The 20,442-nt window shown below is 35.8% G+C and overlaps 1 protein-coding gene across 4 annotated transcripts in view; it reads right to left on the bottom strand.

Moving 5' to 3' along the window:
- Positions 1 to 1,799: 1,799 nt before the first annotated feature.
- Positions 1,800 to 20,442, bottom strand: part of Slco1c1 (solute carrier organic anion transporter family member 1C1) — a 48,438-nt gene continuing 29,795 nt past the window's right edge. For 3 of the 4 annotated variants that reach the window (XM_010615807.2, XM_033766273.1, XM_010615799.2), the window contains 5 exons: positions 19,487 to 19,652; positions 16,461 to 16,645; positions 15,029 to 15,093; positions 7,991 to 8,108; positions 1,800 to 6,545 (listed from right to left, as the gene is read on the bottom strand). In XM_010615807.2, coding sequence (XP_010614109.1) covers positions 6,323 to 6,545; positions 7,991 to 8,108; positions 15,029 to 15,093; positions 16,461 to 16,645; positions 19,487 to 19,652 — 757 coding nt within the window. In that variant the 3' untranslated portion in view covers positions 1,800 to 6,322. The remainder of the gene's footprint in view (positions 6,546 to 7,990; positions 8,109 to 15,028; positions 15,094 to 16,460; positions 16,646 to 19,486; positions 19,653 to 20,442) is intronic. The other variant, XM_033766274.1, reaches the window with a different exon arrangement.

The following is a 20,442-nucleotide window of genomic DNA, read 5'->3' as shown; positions in this document are numbered from 1 at the left end:
TATAAGGAGTAGAAAGAGGGCTAGTGTCACTGCTTGTAGCTTGCTGCTTGTTGCCTTCTACCTCCTGCATGCTGTGAACTGTTTCTCCTCTGCAATACCCTTCTGCCAGGCCACCCTGCCTTGGAGCCAGCCAACTATGAACTGAAACCTTCATAAACTATGAGCCAAATAAACTTTTCCTCCTTTAACTTTGAATGTCGGGTATTATTTGTCTCAGAAATTAGAGAAAAGGAACTAAGACACAACCTTTTAGACAAAAACAGTATCAAATTTCCTACTGTTAGTGAATATCTAACTTTAAACAAAAACTAAAACTTAGAAAAAAATGAGAACCAAGACCTGTCATGTAAAGGTACAAGATCCCAATAATGAATGTAATTGTACTATATACCTTAAATGTACCACTAAGCTCAATTAATAAAAAAAAGAAAAAAAAAATTAAAAGAAGCAAAGATATTTCAAGAAAACACAATCAATAAAGGAAGAAGTAATGGCAATATTTTTTTTTAATTGAGTTTATTGGTACATTTAGGGATACAGTACAGTTACATTCATTGTTGGGATCATGTACCTTTACATGGCAAGTCTTGATTCTCATTTTTTTCCCCTTACCTCTGCCCTCCCTTCACCCCCTCCTCCCCTCCCCATCTACAAACACTTTATTTTCATCTTTTCATTCTCTCACATTTTTTTCTTTTCCCTTTTTGTTCTTCCCCTACGTATCACACCTTCCCTACATCTTTAGCTCCTTTCCTCCCATTTCTAAATGTCAGTAATCTTATTAGAATCTTATGCATTGTTGCAGAATATTCACACCAGGGAAACTATTCGGTATTTACACATGTGGGACTTATTTATTTCACTTAGGAGTATATCTTCAATATGTATCCATTTTCCTATGAATGAATCTATTCTCTCGCTCTTTATGGCTGAGTAATATTCCATTTTATAGAAAAACCACAACTTCTTTATCCAGTTTCCAACGGATGGGCAAATAGGTTGTTTCCAAGATTTAGCTATTACAAACTGTGCCGCTATAAACATGGGTGCACATACTTCTCTGTGATATGATTCTTTTAGTTCTCTTGGAAAGATACCCAACAGAGGGATGGCTGGGTCAAATGGAACCTCCAGTCCAAGCTCTTTGAGGTATCTCCATATTGATTTCCATAGTGGTTGCACTAGTCTGCACTCCCACCAACAATGGAGGAGGGTTCCTTTCTCCCCACAACCCCGCCAACATTTGTTATTGTGTGATTTCTTGATAGCAGCCATTCTTTGTGGGGTGAGGTGGAATCTCAGTGTTGTTTTCATCTGCATCTCTCGAATGACCAGTGATGTGGAACATTTTTTCATATATTTTCTTGCTGCTTTCACTTCTTTGTATGAGAAATGTCTGTTCATTTCGGATGCCCATTTTTGGATCGGGTCTTTATATTTGGGGGGACTGATTGTTTTGAGTTCTTTATATATCCTTGATAATAGTCCTTTGTCTGAGGTACAGCTGGTAAAAATTTTTTCCCACATTGTAGATTGTCTCTTAGTTCTGCTAATGGTTTCTTTTGAAGTACAGAAGCTTTTTAGTAAGATGAGATCCCAGTTGTTGATTCTTTCTGCTAGTTCCCGTGCTACTGAGGATTTGTTCATAAAGTCTTTTCCTATACCAATGTCTTCCAGAGTTCTGCCTAACTTACTTTCCAGCAAGTTTAATGTTTCTGTTTTAATATTTAGATCTTTAATCCATTTGGATTTTAATTTAGAACTATATTGAAGAGAAGTGGCGATCGTGGGGGCAATATTAATATTAAAATAAATTTCAAAGAAAAGCTAGTAATTATAGTAATAATTTTAAATATCAAATCTATACAACATAAAGATATAATGTAAGGTAATATTACAGTAAATTCTACAACTAAAGGGTTTTAGTGGAAACAATTCACAAAAATGCAGTTATACAGGAAGATTTTTAATTATATTATTTTCAAACTGAGAACAGGCTACATCTTCCATACACAAATGTGATTGATCTAAAAACTGAAAAAAACAAGTTCAAATGAAAATATCCTAACATACAGAAATTTTAAAGTACTTTCTAAGCCAATAGGAATTTTGAGTGAAATAGACAATGAAGTACACATTTTAAAAAATAAGCAACATCATTGCTACTGCAGCATACAAATACAAACCATAAACAAAGCTGAATGTTGGCACAAATTGATGTTTTCATTACTATGCTAGAGTACACAGTCACAGCCTACAAATCTATGGTAAAGTCCTTCTTGCTACCTCACAAGTTGGTAGATGGTATCATCTCAGAAGTGTCTGTAAGAGGGGGAAATCACATGAACATGTGATTCCAGAGATATTCATTGGCCAGAACTGCGTTTTTGTAACAATCCAGTCTCAGAGGAACCAACTGGGGTTCCTTGAGAACTACATGAATCACACAGAGGACTCCTAAACTTTTAGCACATGAAATTCGGGATTCAATCCAAATCATATCCAAGTCACATCACATGTGATCCTGTTTTTGTTTGCTGAACTCAAATTGAGTACTTTCGTGATATTAAAGAAATTTAGAATAGTGAGTTCATTATGTACGGATTCCCAGAAAAGCACACAGGACATGTGAGTGAACTTCATCCTGATTTTTTAGAGTAAACACACAAAGGCGTTGCTCAAAATCAAGAGATCAAGAAAGTAAACATGAGCGTGCTTTTTGAAGTTATGAAAGTGACCATCAGAAAAACCCAAAAACCAAGCTAGTTAGAAATTGTTTCTTTTGCGGAATAAAAATGAATACGGAGTAGAGGATTGTCTTCTCTTACTTTAAATTATTTTGTATCACTTCATTTTTATTAGCCATACCTTTTGGTGGCTTTACTGAAAACCAGAGATTTAGGATATGCATTAATATAGGCAAAGTAAAACTGTACGTCTCTTGTAAATCTCAGTTTAAAGCTTGGCTCTACCAAATTTTAGAATTTGTTGGGTTTGCACAAATCCATCAAACTCTCTATGCCTTAGTTGCTGATTCTGAAAATACCAGTAATAATATTATACCAGAGATGACGTTGATCTTTGAAGTTGAGAATGTCTAAAGCACTCCGCATGTACAGAGTATGTACATTTATTTTAAAAATTATGTTGCATTTGTTAGTTTAAAAGTTATTTTTAAATGACAATTATTTTCAAGAATATTCTATGCAATTCCTTACATTTCCCTTTATGAACCAGTGTAGGTATGCAACATGTAAGTGAACACTTCCTAAGTTCCATTGGTCACAAAGGTTCTGCTAGCGGTCTTTGGAGGTTTTAGTGGAGGTTTAGTTTTTATGACCTGCTTTGGAAACACAGTGATATAATGGAAGGACCAGTATTGGTTTGCCTGTCTCCATGCTGGGCAGGTCATTTCATCCAGGTGAAGTGACTCCATCAATAAAGTGACATCACTGGAGCTGTACCTGTCTGAAGGTTGGAGTGAATCATTTGAGGTGCTGGCTGCCCCTAGGGACCTTGGATGTAGAATAAGGAATAATGCGGCTCTTTAAATCTGGAGCAATTGTGGGTCCCACACATCCATCCAGGCCTTGCATCTGCTGTTTGTTCCTGGACTGAGGAAATGTTTTGACTTCCAAAATGAGGTTTGGTTTCTTTGAAAGAAAATTAATCATGCTCTTTCTGAGGCATTAAAAACTCCGCTTACCTCAGTTAGATGAGTTTACTTATCTACAATATCAGGGTTCCTTTTAGTAAATTCAATTCAATTTAGTAATGATGCCCTCTTATTCCGTACAGCTGAGTGCAGTATCTATAATTCATGTATCGAATTAATAGTTATAAATAAAGACATGCTTCCTTTTAATTGCCATTTAGTAATTTCATAAAAGAGACCACCATTTAATCATCTCCTATGCTGATGTGTATTTTTCAAGTTATTCAAGATTGAATTGAATGTAATTCTGTTTAGAAACATACTTGCAAAGTGGTTATTTTTCAGGATGTTGCTACAAAAAGCTTTGAAAAATAAAGAGGATGTGGGAGATAGAATGAGGAATTTGAATTTTAATTATATCTCTACAAAGAAAACTCCTGACTAGTATACTCACTCACCCATTCAGTAAATATTTTTATGGGTAAGACTGATACAGACAAGACAGAGAGGCTTCCTGCTCCCAGCCAGCAGGGTAGCATCAGGGTTGAACTAGGCCTGCTAGAAACAAAAACTCATCTGTTTTCATTTTCAGCAAGAGCAAAGTATAAAACAATTGAGTATCCCCCACGCAAGCAAAATGACGAAGTAAATATATATTTAAAGGAAATTTCCTATTTTCTCCATTCTCTAACTTTCCCTTTGAATATTTTTTCATTCATTTTTTTCAGTATCTAAAGGGAAAGTTAAAAGACTGTAAACCATTTTGTTTATACTATTCAGTTAGGTTAATACATTTTGAGCTGAACCATCTTGCTGAACGTAGGCTGCAAGAAATGGCTAACAGGCTCCTTTGTTGAGAAAGTCCTGTTTATGTGGGGTTTTTTGTTCTAAAGGGTACTAGGAATTGTGTTTCAATTATCAGTCTGCACAATTCTAAAGTATTGTTCTTGATCATCTGACTTAATTTTTAAATAAAATGCTTTCAATTATCCACTAAAATTCTGGTATTTTGTACTCTTAAGGCCACAACGTTTGAAGAAAAGAATATACTAAGTAAATTATTTCTGTGGTTCTTAATAGTTGTTGACTATCTGCATGGTGTTGAAATACATAGATGACTACCAAAGCAAAGTGCTGTAATGAAATCAAGGATTTCAGAGACTACAGTGTACTTGGTATTGCTACATTGGATCAGGCTCACGTGGTGGAAACACTTTTAGATTTAAACCTGGGTTTAATTATGGCTATGCATTTCCAAGGGTAAGCAATGTGTATAATCTCTCTTGTTTCAGCTGAATAATTTGTAAAATGAAAATTCTGTCACCAAGAATGTGGTGAAGATTAAATAGTATAGTTTTTAGAGCAGTGGGTATATGATAAAATGGTAGATCTCTTTCTGGACTTAAAAATCTTTTTGGTATACAGGCTCCTCCTCCTCTGCAGTCCAGGCACCTGGTGACTACACTTACACTGGAATTCCCTTCGGTCTTCCTTTCCCAGCCCGACTTTCACTTCCACTTGGCTTTCTCTCTCGACTGAACAAGACTTAAAGCATGTAGACAGCAATGGACAGAAAGCTGGCAGTAACTGAATAGTACGCCTCACGTCTCATTGGGTGTTCCCTACCTTAAATCTAATTTTCTGAGATGGATTGGACTGGTCTTTAAAGCTATGGTAGACAAATAAAAATATAGTACTCAATAGACCTGAGGATGGCAAAACACTGACCCTGTGAACCCTGGCCAGAGGAAGCCAAGAAAATAAGAAGCCAGGGAAGAAGAAACATCTGGACTGAATTTTCCAGTTGTGGAGAAACAGAGTTTGTCCATCAGGCAGTCCCAGAGGCAGCTTCCAGTCCAGGAATTACCAGGCCCTGTGATGGGTGGCAGGTGGATATCAAAAACAAGGCACCCAGCATCACCACACTCAATCCATTGCTCTCCTGTCCTGTTATAAAACCAAAGTTTACTGGACATTTTCAGAAATGCAACCTCCACATAGGATGATAAAACATCAAAATTAATGTTATTACTTTACAGCACTGGTCACTGATAGCATCACACACACAAAAAGCACAGGTAAATGGTTAGAAGAGGAACTAATAATAATCCAAGAATTATAATTCCCCAAGATTACTCTGCCACAACACATTTCTATATTAATTACAAATTTCAAAAAAAAAGAGGAGCTTAAAAATGAAATCTCCCTCTCCATGCTCTGATTCGATCGTGACATTATCATTGACGGGCTACTTGCAGGAGCCCAAAATGTGACTTAATTTTTAACAGTCTTCTATCACTCTAGAGAAAGTAACTTAGTTTAGAAATCACTCCATATATCACCATTAGACAATAGAGACAATTGTTGTACAAGGAATAAAGCTAATATAGCAATGGACAAAAGGCAAAATATAGCAGAATCAGTAAACAATACAAAACATTCATATATTAGTTAAAAGATTTATAACTAGGTTTATCATCTGCTTCTTCTGATATATGTTCAATGAGTTCCATTATCAGGTATGTTATCCAATGCCTACTGTCAAAAACAAAATAAAATTGTTTTGAAGATACAAAGAAATTACCTACTGAAAACCCTTTTTGATTCAACTTCATTTATTTGCAGAATTTCAGCATATTAGAAAACGTGGCTTCCAATCTTTACTTTCTAAAGTCGGGTTTCCTTGCCCGGCCAATGGCTGGGATGTAGCAAATGATCACTCGTAGCACCGTTCTCTTTTTTGAATCTTGTAGAAACCATTGTTCTGTCTCTTTTGGTTATGAAGCTTCTAGGTTCAGAAACATAACTTTTCTTTAAAGTCAAAAGTACCGCAATGCTTAGGAAAATGGACATTGTGCCCAGAATCATAGTGAGTCCTAGATATATGTATCTAAAAGAGGGAAAAAAATCTCAGTCATAATTATTTCTACTGTTCAACCTAAAAATAAAATGTAAAAGGTAGGGAACAGTACAATTTTATGGCTGTTCTGAAGGATGGAGATTTAGAATGGAATGGCGCCTCAAGAAGGTCCTTCTGTAAACTCTCGTAGGCCACTGAAGGCAGTTTCTTAGTAGAAGCAATTTCTTAGTAGAACCATCATTTTTCCCTCACTATCCTTTTTGTAAATGAGTCCCTTAGACCAAATGACAGTTACCCAGAGCAGACCCAGTGCTGTCCCAGTGTAACTTTAAGCAGGCCCTTTCACTCCCAAGTGTCCCGGTTTGAGTGAGACATTATGAGATTACCTCATCCCTTGACATTGCTTGGATTCACTCTATGGAAAAACTGCAAGAAGCGATACTAAGGGGAATCAGACCATTCAGTAAAATGAAATGATACCAGAATAAACTAGAGATGTAAACCAATTGTTTCCACAAGAAAGTTTTAGTCCTGTGTACCAAAAATGCTAAGGTGTGGAAGGACCGGTTGAATGTCTCACTCTGGTCATTCCACCTCTCTGACTGAATGACACTGTTTCCACATTAAAGTGAATACAGCTTTCCTAAATGTGAGTAAAGCTCAAATTACACTCACAGATCCGGTCCTTTTTAAAGACTAAAATAAATTTCACACATAACATCAAAGCGCATTAATCAAGCAAACCTATTTGCGATGCTCTGCCCAATTCACATGCTACTTAGATGGTTCCACACCAAGTTTTTTTTTTTTTCTAAAACAATGCTCAGCTTGAAAGTCTCTTTTTAAAAATCCTTGTTTTTAAGCCATTGAAGCATTTCTTTAAGCAACAAGGGGACTAAATGTTTGATGAACTGAACTGAATGATACCATAGTAAAAAAAGCCTTGTTCCCTACCCCCATATACACTCAGTCACACAGAGAAAACCTTTTACTTTTATGCATTTCAAGTACTGGAATAATTGAACATCAGTTTGGCAATAAGAGCCAGACAGATTCAGAGCCAAATCCAACTCTTGCCCAGGGGGATTATGTCTGACGTAAATGGTATAGTTTGGCTTAGCTTGAAAAAGAATAGACTTAAACTCAAAATGTGACCCAAATTTAAATGTTTCTCAGTTTCAGAGAATTACTTGGGTGCATAAACTTTCAAAATCTTACTCGGTTCTGCACCTTTCATCATATTTTTAAAATGATCACTCAGTTAAGATGGAAATCAATTTTAACAACGGAGAAAAACTGAAATATCTAGCCATAAAATCAAATGATAAATTTATTCTATGAAAGAGATCACACTTTTTATTAGACTGTTCTTTCTCTTCCAAGCAGTTGGACTACATAGGGAATATTAATGGAGGGTACTGAATGAAATCAGGATTTTGTAGAAGGAAGACGTGGGAATGCATTTTATATGATACCTGAAAGCATGTGAATCATATAATCTGCAGGAACCTCTGCTTCCACACCTTTTAAATCCCCATTTAAGGCAAGAAGTGTCGATCAAAACTCCAAAATATACTGGAGCTGGGATTCCTGCTGTAGGAAAAAACAAACAATTGCTACTAAAATATGTGTGTGTGTGTGTGTGTGTATAATTTTTGGTTATGAATAATTACATGGAACTACTTACTTCTACTTCAGTAATTGCTGTCTGGGAGATGAAAAGTCATCAATTACATGCTGATATCTATAACTCCCCTCTCTAGTTCAGTCTTCTCAAAAGCTGTACTCATCAATAACTGCTCTTTCATGAACATCCAGAAGCGTGGCTCCCAGGTACTTCAAATAATTTTTCTCCCTAGACCAGTCTCTTCATTAGCCTCTACCCACTTGCCAAAGGTACAAACTTGGGAGTCCTCTGTGATCTCTCTCTCTCTCTCTCTCTCTCTCTCTGTTCTCTCTCTCTCCTCTGATCATGACCACATTTAGTGCATCTCTAACCATGCCAATTCTACCTCCTGTTTATATCGGAAACACATTCCTTTCTTTCCATTCCTCTACTTTAAATTTAAAGAAAGACCCAACTCATGGTTCTTCTCCTTCCTCAGTCTTCTCCAATCAACTTATTGATGGACATTAAATCACTCAATTACATAAATAATGTCCCAAGACTCTATTTCTCAAGAAGAGCAGTCAACTGAACATTGGGCTCCATTTATATTTCTGGCTTCATCTTGGACAACCTTTATTATCTTATGTTTCAAATTCTAATATTTGACACCTTTCAGCATTTAGAATGTTTTTTCCTCTTGCCTGAATGACTGGTGGTTTTCTACATTTGAAACGCTTTCCCCTTCTTTCCTTCCTCTTTTCAATACGCATTCATGTGATTCTCAGTTTATATGTTTTCCTTCAAGAAAGACTATTCTGATGATCGAAATTGTGGCAATTACTTTCATTTCTTATGTCATATCACTTACACTTCTCTCTAAATCTTTAGCACTCCTGCAACGACTTGATTAATTGCCTTTTCTGCTAGATTATGACCTATACAGGGGTGGGAAATATGTTTTTCTTATTTATGCTCTAAACTGTAATGGATTCTCAACAGAGGTTTATTAGAACTTAATACTTTTGCAAAGAAAAGAGATATATTTCCTTTAAATATGTAAGCAAAAAGTGTTCTGAATTGATTATAATCTGATCACAACTCTTACGATATTTTTCAAACTGTTGGTCCCTTAACGTTTCTTATTTGGTCTACATAGGTTCTGACTTCTTAATGAATAGATAATAAGTAAAAGCCAGGACATTCTATGAAAACTCACAGCTATCTGCATTCTCTTAAAAGCTGCATGACCTGGCAGTTGAATGTAGCAGTGGGCTGGTATTGAGGACCAACTTTCCGTATCTCATTCCCCGTCCTCTGTGTCCAGAGCTTAGTCTCGGCACCTAACAGATTGCTGTCTCCTTCACTCATTTCTCTCAATGTGTAGAGGACTTCTGGATCAGGTTTGAATCTCTTTTATGTATCTTTTCATCTGTTATAGCATTGCTTTGTATGATTATGTAAAATAACACACTCTTGCCAAATCTTTTAAATCAAAGAATAACTCTGACACCTCCAAGTTAATGAGATAACCCATTTGCTCTTGGATAATGAAGATCTACCTAAATTTTGTTGACACAAATTTTGTGTGATGATGGATTCAATTCAGAAACATCAACAGTTGCTCAAACTTGGAGGTGAAACATTTCCATAATCCCAAAGTCTTAGTATCATGAGTTAGCTAGCAATTACAACTGACTTTTAAAATGAAGAATATTGGTGGACACTACTTTGCCAAGAGTCCAAATTTAATCTTCAATGATGATACAAAGTGTATCATAGCACCTGTGCAGTACAGGGGGTGATCAAAACACACAATGAATGTATAAATTTAAAAAATTATGAGGATAAAAAATATTGACATAAATTTCCCTCAAAATATTCCCCTTTCTTCTAACACAATTATCCCATCATTTCCAACTTTCTAAAGCCATTCAGGAAGTCCTCTTTTATGTCTTCACAAGATATAAAAAAAAATATGGTGAATGCTGCTGCTAAGAAGGGAAAAGTAGGCTCATAAAAATATTATTGTAGCATAGGAAAATGGATACATATTGAAGATATACTCCTAAGTGAAATAAATGTCACACATGTGTAAATACCGAATAGTTTCCCTGGTGTGAATAATCTGCAATAATACATAAGATCCTAATAAGATTTTACATATTGTAGCATAGGAAAATGGATACATATTGAAGATATACTCCTAAGTGAAATAAATGTCACACATGTGTAAATACCGAATAGTTTCCCTGGTGTGAATAATCTGCAATAATACATAAGATCCTAATAAGATTACTGACATGGTGAAATGGGAAGAAAGGAGCTAAAGGTGTAGGGAAGGTGTGATGGGTAGGGGAAGGGTAATAAGGGAAAAGAAAAAATGTGAGATAATGAAAAGATGGAAATAAAGTGTTTGTAGATGGGGAGGGGAGGAGGAGGTGAAGGGAGGGCAGGGGTAAGGGGAAAAAATGAGAATCAAGACCTGTCATGTAAAGGTACAAGATCCCAACAATGAATTTAACTGCACTGTATCCCTAAAATGTACCAATAAACTCAATTAAAGCTGAAAAAAAATATTATTGTAGGTCCCCATCCACCTTATTCACCGAATTTGACACCGTGACTTTTCCTTCTTTCCCAAAATAAAAAAGACCATGAAAGATTAACATTTTTAATTGATTTGGGACATCCCGGAAGCCACAACTAAAATACAACACAGCTAAAAGCACTTATGAAAGAGCACTTCCAGAAGTGCTTCGGTGGCAAGAATGATGGCATGAACTGTTAGATTTCCCTTGCCTTAAAATGGCCATTACTCCCCTTCCCATAATGCTCTGCTCCTCACCTAAAAAGAAGGTTTCTTCCACCTACCAAAGGACAGCCTTCTTTTTCCCATGATGCCTCTTCTCCCCCCAAAAAGTAAACAGCCACTTGCTACCTCCAAGTCACCAGTAATGTCACAAGCCCCTCCTAGTGCTGTCACAAGCTCCTCCAATCCCTTAATATTACCTCACTTAACTCCACCCAAGCTCCTATAAGCCCCACCCCAGTCCTATAAAAGAAGCTCTCTGTTCTGCCATATTGCTCTCTCTCCTCTGATCAGAGACAACCCAGCAGATCGTCCCTACAATAAAGGCTTGTAGTGGTTCTTGTCTGGTCTTGGTTTTCAGCCCTTTCTAACCTGAAATGATCCAGTTCAAAGTGAAGGGACGTATTCTGAGGGGGGATTAATGGCAATGTATTTTTGTTGTAATAAAATTTTTAATTTATACATTCAGTATATTTTTAAAACATATCTTCATTCTCACCAAAAGCATCTTACCTGCTTTCTATCAAAAGCAAGCAACCAGATAAATCCAAATGATAGAATATTATATAAAATATCTGGCTTTGCCTCTTTTCAAAAATGATAAGGGATTGTTGGAGAGCAAATAAAAAAGGTAATTAAATGCAGTATCTGGCCCTTGCTTGACCCTGGATTGAAAGAGGGAAATGCTATCAAAGATATTGTTATAGTGAAAGAAATTTAATTGTGGAATATAGAATAGATGGAGTATCCTACCATTGTTAAATTTCTTGAGTATTGTAGAACAGGACAATGTTCTTGGTCTTATAGAAGAATATAAATTGAAGTCTTTAGCAGTTAAGTGGCAGATCACTACTTATTATCAAATGGTTTGGCAAATATTTATATGTTAAGAGAAAAAGAAGATAGATTTTTTTTATATTTTTGATACATCTGATAAGTTCAAGGGAAGTTATATCGGTATTCACTGTAATTTTTTAAAATTTTCTGTAAATTTGAAATTTATCACCATAAATAATTGGAAGAGAAAGAGGAGAGGCACCTATAGATTAGAAGACTTTTAAGAGATTTATCACCTAAATATAATGAGTAGACTGTTGGTCCTTGATTAAAGCAAACACACATAAGTAAATACCATATAATTAAAAAATTGAATGTTAATTGGATATTTGCCAATCTCAAGGAATTATTTTAAAGCATGACTATTAAGTTAAAATAAGTTATTATGTTTTTAAAGTTCATAGTAATAATTTTATGGAAGAAATGCAATAATCTGATGCCTTAAATAAGTCAGTGAGAAAAGTAGAGAGATGTCCTAAGTTAGGTTGTGTGCTGATAATTGCTGAAATAGGGTTTGGAATGTGGGGAATATGTCTGAATTATTTTAAAGGCAATCTCAAACATTGTGTCACTTCATTTATATTTACTTCAGCCTGCATGTCTGATGTCATTTTAAAAAACATAATCCCTATGCCTTTCTCATATCTAATACATTTTACAGTTTGTTAATATTATCTAAACTCTAGCACATATTCAGTCGTTTCTGTCTCCAAAGCATCTATCTTTTTGCAGTTGGTTTGTTCTTATTAGAATCCAAATGATGTAAACACATTGCATTGATTGATAACTCTTCATACTCTTCATATCCATACCCACCCCCATATCTCTTATGCTACTGCTATTGGAGAAAGACATTTTATCATGTATAATGTGCCACACCCTTGCCTTGTCTAGTTGCTTCTTCATAATGTAGTTTAATTTGTTTCCTTAGCCTCCATGATTCCTATAGCCTAGAGTTAGATCTTGATACACTCGGGTTCAACTTATGTTAAGCAGGGATAAAATAAGGTAGATGTGTACACTTCAATTGTGTTCCACTCAGAAGAAACATGCCCTCTGGGTGCCACTCTCTGCAATGCACAGATGGATCTGAGGATTGGGCTATAGCAGCTAAATCTCTCACAGGATGCTCTTCATCAACTGTCACCTAAAGCTTTTAGCAACTGCTGATGAATATGTAAGATAGGGATTGTTTTGGCATACAGTGTCTCAATGTCTTCCAAACCTAGTTTGCTCATAGGTGGAGCTTTGGGAAGTGGCTGGATCATGGGTGTACGATACTGGGTTAATCCACTGTTTGGTTTTGCACAGTTCTGGTTACCATTGATGGATTTACTGAAGAAGGAAGACCACCCTGGGTGTGAGTGGTACCAACCATTAGGCTTGTAGCATGGATGAAATAAAAAGGAAAAAAATAAGGGTGTCTCACTGCTTCCTTCCTACACTGCCATGGTCTGTTTCTCCTCTGTGACACCCCTCTACCATCCAACCTGCACTGGACCCTGTCAACTGTGGACTAAAACCTCTACAAACTGTGCGCTAAAAATTTTCCTACTAAACTTGTGGGTATAAGGTATTTTGTCCTAGCAATGAGAAAGTACAACAGAATTTTTTTGTTGTTATTTAATTCTATTCCTCATATATGTATTATTTGGGGTTTTTAAAATAAAAGATTCCTTTTCATTGACCATTTGGTTAACTTTAAACAGAGGTAATAGAAGACTGAAAGAATAACTATTGATATTTTTGCTTTATTAATCAATTTTAAAAATGAGTTTTTATGACAGTATTCTTAGAATTTTTAAAGGTTCATGATATTTAAATGTTTCAAAGCACTATTATATTTTTGTATATATTCAATGTGTTTCAATAAACTATAGTCATTTTATTTATCCTATCTAGTTTTAATTTTATTCACTTTATGAGAGAGTTTGAGTATCTTTTTTTTTTTTTGTACCAGGGATTGAACTTGGGTCCTTGCACTTGCGAGGCAGGCACTGGAACCACTGAGCTAAATCCCTGGCCCTGAGTATCTTTTCTTATACTTAAAGGCATTTACATTTATATTTTCATAACATAGCATCTCATATATTTTACCCATTTTCCTGTTTGGTTGCTTGACGGTGTTTTTCTTCTTAAAACTTAGAAGCTCTCTTTGTAAGAATGACATTAGCTACTTATCTGTTATATAAATCATACAACTTTTTCCCAGATTTTGGATTTGGTTATGATTTTTTGCCATTTTCATTTTATCAAAGCAATTTTATAAATCAATTGTTTAAGGTAGAATCATTTTTGCTCTTCAGTTTAAATCTATACTTCTAAAGGCAGAGCAAACAGAGGAGCCCGCCCTAGCAGGGATGTATTTTAGCCTCTGGACCTGGCACTTTTTCAGCCAATCTCTGGTTTTATATTGTAGAACTGCAACCAGCCACGATGGTAGATACCTCCTTCTTCATTTCTTTCCCCATTTCAGTATTATATTGTATTTTTGTAGCTATTTTTATCAAGGCCTATGTAAACCAAATTTAATTTCAATTTTGAAAACCTTGAGTTATTTTCCCCCACACAATTGTCTATCAAATTACAGGGGAACATTTACAATTACTGCATTTATTTTTCTTTAGAGATGGATTCACTAAGGACAGAAACCTCAGCTGTCCCCTGAATTGTTTCCTATGGGTTTTAACCAATAAATATTTTAAAATGCTATAGTCAGAGAAAAAAATTTTCAATTACATTTTAAAGTATTACCTACTCAAATCCATTTGCTTTGATTGTTTAAATGATCTTATCTTTCTACCTAATGTCATAGTCTAGGGATGTCCATTGAGAGCAGTTCAAAAGAATCTTTCCATTTTAATATCTGGAAAGTTTATTTTTAAGCTCCAGCCCTTCTTACCGATTAACTTCCCTCTGCCCCGCTCTGAGGGCTCTGCCATAAGAGCAATGGATGTCATGATAACAGACAAGTACTAGAAGAGATGATATTGCTAAAGAAAAATTGTGATTACTGTAATAGAAGCTCCTTATCATATCTCTAGCATAGAATAGGCTCTCAGTAAATATTTCTGGTACAAAGGAAAGGAGGAATCCAGGAAAGGAGGGAAGGAATAAATATTTAAAAGAAGAAGAAAATTTTTAAAAATATGGATTTAGCTATGCTCAGTAATTCTGCAAAAATATTTAGAAATAATTTAGAGAAGTCATCCAAATATACTTATTAGGGCTACCATAATTAAAACACGTTATACTTACCAAGAACTCTTATTGCTAAAGTATAGATACCCAGGGCAAAAGACTTAAGTTGTGGTTTAATGCACCTAAAAACAATAAAAGCACTATTATTAAAAATACATAACCCATTTGGATGTGGATGGCAAGCTTTACTTTTTGCTTATCTTTCCTTATCCATTTTCATAACTATAACTGTAGGAAATATAAAATATAAACAATACTTTTGGTTAGCCACAGTCTATAAAAACTTGGTATTCATCCTTGGACATAAGAATTTATTTGAAAAATCACCCAATTCGAGTCACAAAAGAATAATTTCCAGCAAATTTTTTCTTTTATATTAATGATTTAATCAAAAATTATATTTTTAGATTATTTGGATCAACTGTAAATAGAAATATTTGAAAAATAAATTCAATTAGAAGAAAACATTGAGAATTTTGCTCATAAGACTAATATTTCAATTTTGAGTTCATATGCAATTTTTATAGAGCTATCTGATAAAATAATCAATAAATATATGTAAGCACAAATTATATTGGAATAGAATAAAATCTTACAGAATAAACAAAGATATATGCAAAAAATATGAAATGTTTTTGAGTGTTAAGATCTTTTCATATAAATTTTAATTAGTTCATGTTGATTAATCGTTGTTCTTTGGATGACATTAATTACATCTGAAAGAATAACCTAATTTAAAATGTATTTTCAAATGAAATTTTTATAAAATACTACAAAATTATTTAAATTTTTATAAAAATGTGTACCTGTTAATTAAAAAATATGTAATGTGGTACATCAGTTCAAAACATCTTTTAGGATTTTATATGCAAATATTTTTGAAGTTGGTAACATAATATTCATGAATGAGAATCCTCAAGTTATCCCCAAATATGACATTTCTCCAAGATAGTTTTAGTCACAAAAACAATAAACAGAAAAAGTAATAGTAAATACAAAATGAGTTCAAAACAAATATAAAACATGATATTGGATAAGCTTTAAAGTATCTCATGAACTGTACCTCCCATAATTTGATGAAACTATTTAATCTAAATCATAGCTTATCTGTATCACTTAATGTTGTTACCAACGCTAGCTATAACACATTATAGAATGAGACAGGTAAATAACAGTTCTCTAAGGGGTGGCGAACCTATGGCACACGTGCCAGAGCAGGCTGTTTGTATCATTGAAAGCTCTAAAAGGTTTGCCATCACTGCTTCTAGACCTACGGTTTCCAGATGTTTTTACTATGAAATTTTCTACTTTGGTTAAAATTTTCTATAAAAACCTAGAATGGGATGATTGCAAAAGTAAAACAAAGGAACAAATTCCCTGAAAAAACAAAACAAAACAAAACAAAACTATAGGCAATCATGATGATTCTACAGAGAAGAATTTGCAGATACAGCATGTAAAGATTGGCATGGGGAGAGGCGGTACTCACCTCAGAAGTAATATGTACCCAGGAATGCCTCCAAGGGACAAAGTATAGGATGTGATGGCTGAAATGACAAGGAAACACAGAAACACTTTGGAACATCCATTATCTTTTTGACATCTGCCCACCGTGCCTGAAAAATTTCCTGATTTAGAGGCTGCGATCCCAACACAGCTGCAGTTATAAAATACCTGCAACATGACAGAGAAAAGTCCAATTATTGAGATAACCTTTAAATCAAATTAAAGGTAAACATTTATTTAAAAATAACTTTATAGGACAGCAAACATGTATGATGTAAACATTGGGGAGCCCATTCCTTTATTTTTCTGCGTTAGAATTACATTGACCAAGGTGAAATCTATTTGTGTATTATTTCATTTTTCACACAGCAGCTGGTTATTTTATAAACTACAAAGCCTGCAGAACCATCTTCCCACAAATTCCATGAAACCTAGTCACACCTTGCCTCCTTCACCTACCAATGTTGACTCTAAGTCTCCATGATTTCTTGCTTTTATTGCAGTGGTCTCTTTGTGCTCAACTTGTTTCTACTCTCATCCAACTCCAGTAGGTTTTCTACATAGCAAAGTAAACAGTTTGTTTTTTTTTTTAAAACCAGTCAGATGGCACCAACACTGTCAGCTTCCTGATGGGTGCGTATTATGCATTTGTCCAAAAGCTCACATCTTTACAGTGGTTCACATACTCTCCATCATTTGCTCCTGGATCCTGCTCTGACCTTATTGCCCAATGATCCTCCCTCCCTTTCTCTGCTTCAGGCACACACACAACCCTTGAAAGTGTCGTGCTGCCTTTCATGTAGCCCAAGATGATCCTCCCCATACTTGGCAGGGGTATTTGTGGCCTTGTTGTCACCTCTGGGCAGCTCCTCCTCTAAATACCTATTTAGCTGGCACCCTCCTTTCAGGTTTCTGTTTGGAGGTTTTGTGAGAGAGAATTTCCATGACTAACCATGCAAAGCAGCACCCTCTCTCTCTCAGTTTCTCATCCTTTTTTTCCCCCCACAGTACCTATTACTATCAACCGTCATATGCATGTTTGTGTATTTTCAAAGTATATTTCTCCACTAGAAGATAACCTTCATGAAGGCACAAACTGTGTGCTTCGTCATCAATATACACGAAGGCCAAAACTTGTCCTTCATTTTAGCCATTCAGTAAAAATTTGTTAAATAAATGGGCTGATTTTGAGGCTATGACACAACTTATGTGGGCTCTTAAGGGGGAAAAAAAACAGGTGCATAAAAGTCAACTAAATCTCAACTAACAGAAAACAACTTTCAGAATCCTCCAAGTGTTTATTTCTATAAACTTCATTTATAAAATGAAACTCCATACTCTACATGCTGCTTTCATCACAGAAGAATGTGTGAAATTTTGGTTAAAGAATAAAATAAAGCTGGCACTTAAAAAAATAAAAGTAGCAATATAGATTTTTTTTTCTTTCTTGGAAGAGTCAGATCGAAAGCTTTTGAATCCTGACTCGGTGCACTTTCCATGTATGCGAGTGTCTCTCTCTCTTCTAGTTTCTTTTTCTCTCCGTATCTATCTCACATCCCTTCTACCTCAGTGTTTCAGTTCTAACATGAGAAAAATATGTAAAACAACAGTCAATTATGTGAGGTTCATGAGATTTAAATGCATTTTTAAAGGCATTTGTCTTGTCCCTGGGATGGAATGTCCTCAACAAACTGTTGCTAAGCAAAACCACCTTGCAGTTATAAGTGAAAAGCCTGGTGGGTTGAAAAGGAAAGAAAAAGAAGAAAGGAAGGCAGGAAGGAAGAAGAAAGAAGTATGGTGAAAACAATTCTGATTGGTGGATTGTCTTGCTCATGCTAGAGACGAATACTTTCTCCTCTGAATAAAATGTCAAAGTAATAAAACAAAAACAAAATCAACAAACATTACTTTGTATCTACACATGGCTTTGCCTAGGCATCTATACCTTGTTCATAAGTGTTTGCAAATACAGTGTGATCTAATTTTCAATCCTCCTGCTCCGTCAAATAAAGACGAATTCCATCAGTCACAAACAGGATGCAATCTGACACTAAGCACAAGGAAGACTTGCTGTGCGAGCCAGGAATGCAAAGGGTTAAAAAGGTGAATTTGTTAGTGACTGATGTTCATCATGTCGTGCACGATTGCTTTGTTATGAACTGAATATCTGTCCTAAATTCATATACTGCACTACTAAGCCCCAGTGTAATGGTATTTAGAGGTAAGACCTCCGGGAGAAAATTAGGCCAGGAGGCTGAAGCCCTCATGAATGACATTTACTGCATCTCCTTTTAAGACAAGACCTCTTGTTCTCCCTCCTATTCCCTGCCATAGGAGGATACAGAGAGAAGACAATGTCTAAAAAGAGTAAGCTAAGTTCTGCTGATTCTGATGCCTGGCCCTTTAAGTTTGAAATTCTGGCCTCCAGAACCGTGACAGGTAAGTGCCGTTAAGCCACTCAGTCTATGGTGTATTTATGACAGCAGCCTAGACCACCGAAACAGCTTCCTACTTAGATTTCTAACCTCCCACTTCCACCTTATAGAAACCTCCATTCCAGTCTACCTACCTTTCATTAGCACACAAATGGGCTGGATTTCTTGACTAGGGCTGCCCCAGAACCCTCAGCTTCATCATATAAGCAGATCACTGACTCCTGTGCTACGCCTCTGGGTCTAGACTTCCTAATACTGGCTTATATTTGTCTTGCCCTTAAATGTTCAATGACCACTTCCTTATTCAGGGCTAATATTTCTTATCAGCAAAGCAACCAAAATATCTACATAATTGCAAAAGCTGCTATATTCTTCTCAACTTATTCGTACCCTAGTCCTTTCAGCTCTAGCTCCCTAGAAATGATTTCAAATTCCCTGCTTCCACACAAGAAGACAAAGAGGGTAAGACCCGAGGCTCCTGCCAGCGGGTCTACTGCTGAGTCCCCCTACAGTGGCACCGTTCTATATGGTAACAGACTCACGGGCAAATACTTTGGGGATTGAGTTTCCTTACAATGTTCTCTCCACTCATGTTGGAGGTTTGACAACCAGCAAAACAAGCTGATGCATATGTAATCCCATTTTCTCCACACATCGGCTCCCACTTCGTCTCTGAACATTTACATCTTGCATTGCAATCTGAAAAGAGAGCTCGCTCATGATAAGAGACAGGTTTGGTTCTGAAACGAAATGTAACGGTATAAAGTATTACCTCTCAGCAGGGAGTACACTTATACTTTCAAAAATCAATGTTTCTGAGTGATGTAAGTGATGCTGCCAACCCAACTGGCCTGTTGGAAACACAGTTATCATCAGAAATGCCAGGGCCTGCCAGTTAAATGTAAGTCGCTTACTCAACAGCTGTACTTTCAAAATTATCTTTACACAGTGCTCCTTTCTTAGCCTGTAGTTTTTGCTAAAGTCTGCTACCTCTAGGATCCAGGAACATGGTCTATGCACACAGCTACAAGGTAGAAAAAGAAGCTTTTAGAGCAATTTGTGATGTTATTTCAATGAATTGCAGGCAATATGTGTTTATGTGTGCATATGTGAGAATTTCTTTATCTTTACATCAGTCGAGTGAACATGTAATGAAAGAAAAATAGAACTGAGGAGTTCCCATTAACTCATCCTTTCCACATTTGTAGGAATTATACACCCTAATTGCACATTCTTATTAATAATCATTTTCAGATTATCTGTCCCTTCCCCTGTATGTGTTCTCATTGTACGGAGCCCTCCCATGTCTATTATCCTTGGTTCCTAAATTTCACATTATTTGTTGAATGATTTGTTAATTCATAAAGTTTTATTAGAAACCTTCTAAGTTCTCCCTTTGGGAGGATGGAAGATGGTTATAAATAGGAATGAAACAATGTTTTCCCTCAAAGTGTTGGCTCTTTTCAGTGTTATGTTATTTTGCATAACATTGTTTTCTCCATGTCCTCCCTCTCCCCTCCCTCCCCCCCC

This window comes from Fukomys damarensis, unplaced genomic scaffold (genome assembly GCF_012274545.1).
Source record: "Fukomys damarensis isolate Sample0158 unplaced genomic scaffold, DMR_v1.0_HiC HiC_scaffold_19, whole genome shotgun sequence".
NCBI lineage: Eukaryota > Metazoa > Chordata > Mammalia > Rodentia > Bathyergidae > Fukomys > Fukomys damarensis.
The sequence above is the reverse complement of the archived record's forward strand: the minus strand, read 5'-3'. Positions and strand labels throughout refer to the sequence as shown.